The following is an 11,157-nucleotide window of genomic DNA, read 5'->3' as shown; positions in this document are numbered from 1 at the left end:
GATCTTTAAACTGTCAAACTTCAAACATCTACAAAGTTTGATGCTTCAGAACAACGGTTTCCTTTCAGTAAAACTTAAAAGCCGGAACCTGTTCCAGTATATCCCATCCTTGGATATACCAACCAGGATATCCCATCCTTGGAGGGTTGGGGTCAGAGCCATGATGCAGTGCCCCTGGAGCAGGGGCCTTGCTTAAAAGCCCAACAGTAGCAGCTTGGCATTGCTGGGGCTTGAACCCTGATCTTCTGATCAAGGCCCTAGAGCCTTAACTGCTTGAGCTATCACTGCTAGACAATGCACCTGCACAAAGCAAGCACCAGTTTGAGTAGAAGAACTTCAGAGCCCAGACCTCAACCCCACTGAACACCTTTGGGATGAACTGGAACGCCGACTGTACCCCAGACCGCCTCGCCCTACATCAGTGTCTGATCTCACTATCTGTATGAACACAAATCCCCACAGCCTCGCTCCAACATGTAGTGGAAGATGCTCTAAAAGAGGAACTCTTTGTTCAAAAAGCAAATATGAGTCTAATGCTGATGCAAATTTCTTACAAAATTTCAATTCTTAAGGTGAAAATTTATAAGGAAGCATGTGCAGAGGTTCGACTGTATCTATAATTATATTTTAAAGGTGGGAGGATGTACTAGCATGACTGTATAGCATTAGTAGAAAATAAATGATAGATAAAAAGCTATATGGAGATATAAGATTGAAATGATATAAGATAAAAAATAATCATAGATGAAGTGTAGTCTTAGATTTTTTAAAAGGAAACTTGTTTTAAACTTCTGAAAGTTAAAAGCTTCATCCTCATTTTAATAAATACTCTTATTTGATTGAAATATTGCATATTAGATCATCCTATTATTGATTATGTCTTGTGTTTTGGACCAGGCAATAGAGACCAACTTGGTGCAGAAATCTTCAGGAGGTCTTACATACGTGGCTGAATGGAGAGGCGGAATTCTCGACCATAAGATGGGGCATCTGGCTTGTTTCGCCGGTGGGATGGTGGGCATCGGGGCAGACGATGGCATTCCAGAAAAGAGGCAGCACTACCTAGACCTGGCAGCCGAGATCACAAACACGTGCCATGAGTCTTACAGTCGCTCAGGTGAGTATAGAAGTAAAGGGAAAAACACCTTCCCAGGATGCCATGGCTAAAAGATATATTCATATAGATGAGGAAGATCTGACTAGAAGTAACATGTAATATACATTGTAATAATTAATAATATACATGTAATATTACACAATGTTAAAAATGAAATTTGGGTGTATACGCCAATCTAAAACAAGCAGCATCAACAGGACAATATTATAAAAAAAATACATTTTTCACAACCCAGGATCCTGTCAGTCTCCAGACCTGATCTGAAGAAGACGGTATTAAGCACAAAGCTGTTTTAAAACTGAAAAATTTCAACCTAATATCTTGATTTATAATAGAATTGATATTGATATATTAATAACTATTAATATCTTAACACACCCACTGGCCCATTTAGCACTTATGTTTACTGTTCATCTGTTAAGCCGAACTTAGTTGTAAATGAAAATTCTTTGCCTTGTGTAAACTTTTGAACTCCCTATATACAGTCATATAAGAAAATTATTTTCAGCGTATCATCACTGACTAATTAGTCAGTGTCAGATAGTTACATCAGATAATTATATAACAGTAGTCATCATTGCTAACTAGCAAGGATTTGTCAGTATTTCTAGCGAGCAGAATAAAATCTTGAAGTAATCCTGAGGGAAAAGTAGCATACATGACAGGTTAAAAGGCTTATGGGTGACTGATTTATCCTTCATACATGCCATTTAGTTTCCATTTTAAAGACAGAGAATGAGTAAAAATAAATAAATAATAAAAATAAACAGCTACACCTCAGCCAGTTGCTAACGTTGCTAAACAAACCTTTTAGATTGTATTGGTCATTTAAAATAATCTGAATAGGGCACTTTGTTTGTAATTTCTTTTATATAAGTCTAATAAGATCCTTATTTTTCATTTTATTTTCTTTATATCTACTTTATAAATCGAAGTCATGGCTAATAACAAATGACAGCTTGTTAATGAGACTCGTACTGCCGAAGTAGAATAGTAATCTAGAATAAGTCAAATATTTACTATAAGCAAAGCTCCAGTGAAGTAGAAACAAGCACGACAAAACCCTTATAATCTGTGAACATATTGGTTTAAACTTCTGCTAAAACAGGAAGCGTAGCATCTGCGTCTGCATTGTGCTTCAGCTAGTTTGACGAATCGTCCTGCGATTTGAAGTTATCAGTGCGTAGCCTGAAACCTATAACTTGCTGACTAAAAGACATTTCTCCTAACATATTATTTTTCTGTCAGGGCAAAAAAAAAACTCAGTCTCACATCGAATCAGATTTGTTCGCGGCTTCAAATTAGAAGAGACTGTTAGCCACTTTCTCTGATGTTCTTTCAAAACTTTTAAACAAGCTCTGTTGATTTTTTTAGAGATGAATCTCAGACTGGATCAAAACCCAAAGCTTTTTTTCTTACCCGGGCCAGAGGGAATCATGGGAAAAAGGAAAGATATTGAAATTTTTAAGTGAAGCTCAAACTAAGATCCACCAATTTTGCCCAAAAGGCTTGTTTGATCTCTGCTTTCTCATCCATTTCAGTCCCCTGATTGCTTAGAGAAAAATATCTTAAGGAAGATTTGATGCAGCTGACTATGCACCATGAGCAGTACATCTCTCTCTCTCTCTCTCTGTCTCTCTCTCTCTCTCTCTCTCTATCTATCTATCTATCTATATATATATATATATATATATATATATATATATATATATATAGCTAATGTACAACATCAAACAGCACTTTGCATTAAATACCTTTGATCTCACGCCTAAATACCACATTGATTTTCATTTTTTCCTTTTTCTGTCCTCCTTCGATTGGCTCAGCTGAACAACATGAGTTTGAGGAAGAAGAGAAAAAAAAAGAAAAAACGAATTTTGCCCGGCACGGGAGAGCGTGTCATATGTAGCGCTCTTTAATACTGACAGTAAAAGTCATCCTCTGAGAGAGCTTCTGGCACTGTGTTAGCTTAATACGCTGGCTAGCTTCATTTTGGAAAAAGACCCCCAACAAAACATTGCGGGGAAAAAAACAAAAACAGATTTTTACAGTCACTGTAAAAGAGAGATGCAAAAAAAACCAAAAAAAAAACACGGTGGTCGTGTAAACCTTTACAGTTTTTATAGGATTTCCTGTTTAAAGATTATTTGAATCTCTTTATAAGATTAGGGATTTAAAGGCACATCTGAGGCGAGTAAAATACATACAAAGTTTAACATCCATCCATTGTCTATACCCGCTTTATTCCTAATTATGGTCACGGGGATCTGCTGGAGTCTATCCCAGCACACATTGGGCGAAAGGCAGGGGTACACCCTGGACAGGTCACCAGTCCATCACAGGGCCACACATATAGACAGACAACCACACACACCCACACCTAAGGGCAATTTAGAATCACCAATCAACCTAATGTACGTTTTTGGGCTGTGGGAGGAAACCGGAGTACCCGGAGTAAACCCACACAGGCAAACTCCACACAGAAAGGCCCCTGCCTGTTCAAACCTGGGATTCAAACCCAGGACCTTCTTGCTGTGAGGCAACAGTGCTAACCACTAAGCCACCATGCTGCCCACAAAGTTGAACATTTTCCAGATATTCTAATTTACTTTTATTAAAGCTACTCAGCGCTCAGTGCTCGATTCTGATTGGTCAGAAGGAGTCTATTCCTATAGCAGTAGTTCTGACTGTAGTCGAGAAATTTGTATTGTATTTTCATGCAAACTGTACACGATCGCTTTTCTTAAATTTGACTGATCACATATTCCTTTTTAAAAAAGCGATAAGGAGAGCTCTCTTGTTTCACAGACATTCCATATCATTCACTGTAACTTTGCATTTATTTGAAATAAAATAAACCTATTTGATCTGCGTAGTCTATGAACCTATTTAAGAGTTCATATGATGTGGCGTTCTTGGACTCTTTTTACAAAAGAGGCCAAAGAATTGCATTTGATCAGCACTGAATTTTTTTGTCGTACACAACACAGTGGTGGTTAATATGAAGCTCATATGAAAGTAGACACTCAGGGCTTTAAGAATTTTTTAGTTTTTTATAAGGATTTTTGTTTTTTTCCTACCCTACTAGGGGCAATATATTCATAGTAAAGTTCCAAAAAAAAAAGTGTTTCTATCTTCAAAGTACATGGTGATATCAAACCCATTTCTGCTCTCTGAAATGCCCCAAGTGCTTGTTCATAAGCAGCTAAAATTTTATCTTCAACCACAAAAATTCTGTGTAAGATTATTCAACACAGAGAATAGCACACGTCTCACACTGAAAGACAACTCAAGTCCTGATTCATTTTTATATCAGACTCCCAGCCAGAAAATCAGTCATTTGTTTAAACTTATTAAAAATGTCCCAAAAGTCCATTTCCTTTCTGCTGGTGTACTGAAATGTTGGTGTAATTAATAATTCTATCAGTCGAGTCACTTCCAAGACAGAGATATTCAGTGCTGAACATGGGAACAACCAAAACAGCAGGAAACTCCATTTTGGCCTTTGAGCTCAACTTAAAATGTTCATGTTCTACAGTCAGATTATTGTTCTGAACGACTAAATGATCCACTGTGGTGACCCCAAACAGGGAGCAGCTGAAAGAACAACAACAACAACATTGGCAGATACAGTAGGTTCTCTAATTTTAAGCATTAATTTCTTGAAACTGATTCGCCAATAGAATAAGAAAATGTAAGCTAGTCAAATATGCCTAGAAATAGGCTTAACAATGTTATACAGTGAAACCTCAGCATACGATTGCCCTCCCTTACGAATTTTCGCCCTAAGAATTGAAATTTTGCAAGCAGCCATACACTTTACATACGCTTCATATCGGTAATATTGGTCATGTTTTTGGGTGGCTGGAACGGATTATCTGCATTTGCATTATTTCTTAAGGGAAAATTTGTTTCGCAGTGCAAATTTTCGCCTTAAGAACTCGCCTCCAGAATGAATGAAATTCCTATACCGAGGTTCCACTGTATTTGTTTTTATTGTAGATTTATGACATTATCACTTGCTCAGATGTCAGTGCAGGACCACTAGAGTACAACTGTAGAGCCCTTAATCAAGGCTCGTAGTCCTCATCTGCTGATCTCGGTCCCTGTGCTTGGACTGGATTCCACTTCAAGTCATTTGAGACATCAGCATCTGCTGAGCGAAAGAACGCAACCATCTGGACTACAAGCAAACATATTTAAAAGTCTAAATGGTCTCTCCAAGTCTGACTTATCTAGCTTTTGAAGTTAAAAATACAGATTTGTGCAAAGCCTGAGCTCCACAGTCGTGATGAATGATGAATGCGACAGTCATGTCGTTTTCTTTTCTGTGTTTTTTTCCCTCCACGTTAACAGCCACGAAGCTCGGCCCCGAGGCGTTCCGCTTCGACGGAGGTGAAGAGGCGACGGCCACCAGACTGAGCGATCGCTACTACATCCTGAGGCCAGAGGTCATCGAGAGCTACATGTACATGTGGCGTCTGACTCATGATCCCAAGTACAGGGAGTGGGGCTGGCAGGCAGTGGAGGTGAGAAGAAAAATAATTTATTAAAAATAACTTATTAAGTTGTCATTTCTTTGTGGATCAGGATGAACGGGTCACTCTTGTTTTAGAGCTTCTTTAGGCTTTTTTTGGAGCTAAAGGAACACCATTTAGCCATTAGGACACACTCACAGCATTCAAAATTTCTTTGGAGACCTTTGTAAATATAAAATAAACAATATTAACTAAAAATGTACAATAAAAAGTTTAAAAAAAGTTTTAATTTCATCAGGGTATTCCAGATTTGATTGATTTTACAATAAAAATCACTTCTTATCCTCCTCATGCTCCTGTGAGAAAATAAAAAATAAAGAAAATAAACTAAAGTAAACTTCGACCACAGATCGTATTCTCTGAGTGTGTTTATATAAAACCCAGACGTTTGTATTATTTCCATTAATTGAAGAAGATGAGAAATCAAGAAAGCGAGGAAATGACACAAACCCTGAAATGAAAATAAATGAAACAAGCTGATCACGAAAGAAATGTCGCTGTAAGCTGTAAACAAAGGTGGAAGGTTAAGGCTATGCTCATGAAGGAAAGGATTCTTTAAAGACTGTTAGGATGATTTCTTCGGATGAAAGCTGGCTTATAAATCGGTTCCTTTTGCCACGGCGTCTTCTTTTTAACCCCCGCGCAGCACTTCAGCGCGTCGCCGAGACACTTCAAACGTTTCTGGAGAAGCACTTCCTCTGCGTGACGTGCTCGGTGTACGAGATCACCTGGGTGCAGTGTAGAGCTGCTTTTTTTCCATGTCACACCATTTTCTTGTCACCTCGCCTAATTCATACCAATTCACCCTTTTTCAGTAATTTGTCTCTAGATGTTGACCTTCAAGTCTCGAAATGTTTCATCAGCGTGAAAGTGAGTCGAAATAACTTCCGCTTCGGCTTCTCTCCCTTTACCGTCAGTGCTCGTTTCGTCTTCGCAGCGCTCCATGCTCTTGACCTTTTATGGAGTTTTGTGGGCGGGATATGCAAATGAGCTGTGTCGAGAGCATGAATTTTACACCTCACGTATGTTGGATGGTGTCGTCTACACCAGGGGTCCTCAACCACTGGGCCACAGACCATTTGGTACTGGGCCACAAAGAAACAATAAACTTATAATTGTATACATATATATATATTTTATTTTGAAAAATTGCCACTTCGAACCGTGCCACACTCCCGCATTTGACTCAGTTACGGGTTTTGACCAAACAAATGACACCACCACCCCCCAGCCCTCTGGGCCACGGTGAAATGGTCCGGCATCAAACTGGTCCATGGTACCAAAAAGGTTGGGGACCCATGGTCTACACAACTTAATTCAATGAATTAATCCATTTTATTTGTATCACAAATAAAATCTCTTCTGTAAAGCAGCTTTACAGAAATATATCAATTCAGGATGTAAAGGATACGTTTTAAACACATTTATCAAACAAAAATTGATAAAAGCAGGTATAAACATCCAGTCCTCCTTCAACTTGCTTTCTTTTTTATCTCTCATTCTCTTAAATATTACTGGATCATGTTATTTAGAAGGAAGGTAGAACAAAGACGTTCCTGAAACTCAGTCCTAACACTGGAGACTCCTTCCCAGCATGCTCTATAAACATTTCCTGAAGGAAAACTTCACCATAACAGTGATTTAGATTTTGTTTTTTATTTACTGCTGTTTTAAAAAAAAGAAAAAAAAGAAACAACACCTTCCGACCAATCAGATTGGAGTTACATGTATTATATAGTTGAGGCACATCATGATGAAAACCAACACTTTAAATCAGCTGATTTTACCGTTTGCTTTAAAAAGAGGAGTCATTTGGGTATAGGATTAAAAAGATCATGACAGAGCAGCTAACCTGCCATTTAATCCCATTAGCTTTTGCAAATGAAGGCTTGGCTAACGCCAGTGTATTAATATAGCTGGAGCGTCTCTCTTTCTTTCTCTCTCTCTCTCTCTCTGACAGGATGACATGTTAATTATAAGGCGGAAGTGCACTGAAATAGATATGTCACGTTCATTTTCCCAGAGAAACACAAGGGCCAGTCGTAATCACAGTGTAGATGTCTGCCTTTGTTACGACTTAATCGCACCTTCGTTTGCTACGTCAGCTCTTTTTTAGTCGTCTGTCAAATATCTGCCACCTCTGGCCCAAATGGACAGGACAGCATTCTCATGTTGTTGCTTTGTTTTCTTTTGGTGTAGTCACACCGGGAACGTATCGGTTCATTAATTGTTAGCTGTGTTATATTAGTAAAAGAATGACAGAGCGATGTTTTTTTCCGCAGGCGTTGGAGAAATTCTGCCGAGTCGAAGGAGGATTTTCGGGGATCAGAGACGTCTACGCTAGTACGGTCAGCCATGACAACATGCAGCAGAGCTTCTTCCTGTCTGAAACGCTGAAGTGAGTGTCGGAGTGACGAAAGACATTGTTAACAAATGAGGCTAAAAAGAGCGTGGAAGATAATCTTGCTAGAAATGTTCACACAAGCTACCAGTCGCTGTACTATAAAGTATCGGGAGGCTTTTCTACTACTGGTTGCCATGGTAATAACGTTTATTAGTGGGTGGCACAATGTCGGAGGGAGATTTGTGTTTGCGTGTAATATTCAGCAGTGTATATCTGCATCATGTTATACACGCCTCACAGAGTCGCTCCAATTTCGCATGAAGTTAATCTTTTCTCTGCGTGGTCGTGTCACTGATTTGGACACGCCCACATTTAGTTGCCAGCGGTCACCAGCTCTCATCGGTTTGTTGCTGGATGTGTGAACGCAGCATAACTTATCATGACTGGCATTTAGGTTTTAGTCTAATGCTTAAAGTACAGTGAAGTCTAGAATTTTCCGTGCCTTTAAAAGAAATGGCCAACATGAATTAAAAAAAAAAAGAAGAGATTAATAATAATTAAATAATTATATAATAATAATAATAATAATAATAATAATAATAATAATAATAATAATAATAATAATTTAAAAATAGTTTCATATTTAGTATACTTTTTTATTACTTAATTTAATTTTAAAATGATTACTTAAATTTAACATACATTTTGAGGACATTAAATTTACTTTAAAAAAGGTTAAGAATGTAGGAATATATTGATTGCCTTAATATTTCCAGTTTACAAAATAAGAAAAATATTAAAAATAAACTGTCTGATTGAGTGAGTGAGTGATTGATTGATTGATTGATTTCTTCAGATATCTGTACCTGCTTTTCTCCGACGATGACCTGCTGCCTCTGGATGACTGGGTTTTCAACACCGAGGCTCATCCTTTACCCATCGTCCGCAAGAGCTGCTTAGAAGAGCGCCACAGTGGCACCACACGAGACACGCAACACACACATCTAATGTAACCTGCAATGACACACCCTGATACACACATGCACAGCGAGGCAGGGCCTGGGGTTTCAGCGTCTCTGCCCGCAGCTCTCTCGGCTCCTTCTCCTGTAAAGGATCTGGCGCTGCACGCTGTGATTGTAACATCTGAGCCGGGACATTCTCTGTGGACAATCAAAATGAAAATTACTTTTGTGACAAGAGCACCTTTGTTCCCTTCTTTCTTTCCTCTGTGAGGAAAATGGAATATTCTTCAAGCCCAGATTGGCGGGGTGGGCACCGCCTCATCGCGGGCTACTTTGCGAGAAAGAGAAAATCGCTTCACTCTTCTTCAGCACTCTGTTAATTCTGTCCATCTTTTTACTCTTTTTTACAAGCTAGTAACAGGCAATTTGTGGATGATTTGTTTTTATTAAATGACTCTTTCAAGTGATTTGCAAGCTCAAAAAAAAAATATGAAAGCAACAAAATTTCAGCAGAGTGAACTTATATTCTTTTTTTTCTTCCAAAAATCAGTACATAACCCTGCTACCATTAACCAGTTTGCCTTCCTGTTGTCTTACCTGATTTATGTCATAACCGTATCTGCATCCTTATCTTCCTTCTGTTACCAGATCTGCACCCCCAGTCATCTGCATTCTTGGTGTCCTTGCCTGATCTGCAGTCATAACCTGATCGGACCCTTGAATCTCTGTCCTGTCAGTGTTGTTCCCTTGTGTTTTAACCCAATATGGATTACTTGTGTCTTTACCCAATCTGTGTCCCCCATGCTCTAAGTCTGTGTCATAACTCATAATATTTTTTACTGCACATCATCACCCAATCAGCATCTCCTGTGTCATTAGCCAATTTGGCTGTGACCCAATCTGCATCCTGCTTCACTACCCAATCTGTATCTACTGTGTTGAAACCCAATCTGCAACACCTGTGTTGTCACTCAACCAACCCAAGTCTCTTTTGCTGTGTTTGTTACATGATCCACAGTCCTTGTGTCATTAATCAAGCTATGTCCCCTGTATCAGTAGCCAGTCAGTGTCCATGGAGATGTTATTATATCTTTTGTAAGCCAGTCTGCACTTCTCGTTTTATTACCTGATTGCACTCTGTCCAGATCTGAGTGCCCTATGTTAGAACCCCTCTGCGTCCCAGTGTAATTACCCAATCTTCATCCGTGTTATAGCCCAATCTGGATCTCAGTGTAATTACCCAATCTGTATCCCAGTGTCATTAGTCAATTTTCACCCATGTCATTACCCAGTCTGCATCCAAGTGCTATTAAGTAATCTGCATCCCATTGTCATTACCCAAATCTGCATCCCAGTGTCATTACCCAAATCTGCATCCCAGTGTCATTACCCAAAACTGCATCACAATGTCATAACCCAGTCTGCATCCCAGTGTCATTACCCAATCTGCGTCACCCTCGTGATTTCCCAATCTGTGTCCTCTATGTCGCTATTTAAGACTTTCACTAGTTTTCACATAGATTTCATTCATCAAACAAAGCAAAAAAAAATCTAATATCGATTCACAAAAACGGTTCATTCCCATGGTGCGTGACTAAAACGTCCATCATTCCAACGTACAGAATATTTGTCCAAAACTTTTCAGGCATCGATATTCCGATTTTGCTTTGCTTACTTGTTTTGGTGTTTTGTTTGCTTTTCACAAAATAACTAAATAAATAAATAAACCTAGGTGTCTGAAATCTTGCGAGGGGGTGGGGGGGGCGAAATAAGTACAGAAACTCAAAGGTGGATTTGAAATATTGTTTTGTACGATATTTCCTTTGAACAGTATCAGAAGCAGAGTGCATATGAGAGTAGAGAACCAAGAGAGCATTGTGTCATGCTTCAAAGAGAGGCATGGTCAAGTTCAAAAACAGATATATAGGGGAATACACACACACACACATATATATATATATATATATATATATATATATATATGTGCACACACAGTGACACATATCACACAAGTCCACAAATCTCCTCTAGCTCCCTTCATCTCTGCCCGAGCAGCTGCACTGAGTGTCTTGAGTTTATTTTCTCCACTTCTGTCCACCGCACTGCAGGAATGTGCTGTACATAACCAAATGAGTGTGACTGTGAGTGACCTGTATTGTTAATCTGTTAATCTGCCCTGGGTTATTGCCCTCATTC

General features: G+C 38.8%; 1 protein-coding gene across 1 annotated transcript in view; it reads left to right on the top strand.

The window, feature by feature from the left end:
* LOC131344471 (mannosyl-oligosaccharide 1,2-alpha-mannosidase IA) overlaps positions 1-10,944 on the top strand; it is a 246,146-nt gene extending 235,202 nt beyond the window's left edge. Inside the window, exons 9-12 of the mRNA XM_058376798.1 lie at positions 898-1,117; positions 5,474-5,646; positions 7,938-8,053; positions 8,856-10,944. Coding sequence (XP_058232781.1) covers positions 898-1,117; positions 5,474-5,646; positions 7,938-8,053; positions 8,856-9,012 — 666 coding nt within the window. The 3' untranslated portion in view covers positions 9,013-10,944. The remainder of the gene's footprint in view (positions 1-897; positions 1,118-5,473; positions 5,647-7,937; positions 8,054-8,855) is intronic.
* Positions 10,945-11,157: the final 213 nt, after the last annotated feature.

The sequence above is a fragment of the Hemibagrus wyckioides genome, linkage group LG23 (genome assembly GCF_019097595.1).
Source record: "Hemibagrus wyckioides isolate EC202008001 linkage group LG23, SWU_Hwy_1.0, whole genome shotgun sequence".
NCBI lineage: Eukaryota > Metazoa > Chordata > Actinopteri > Siluriformes > Bagridae > Hemibagrus > Hemibagrus wyckioides.
Note: the sequence above shows the minus strand (reverse complement) of the source record. Positions and strands in the feature narration are given on the sequence as shown.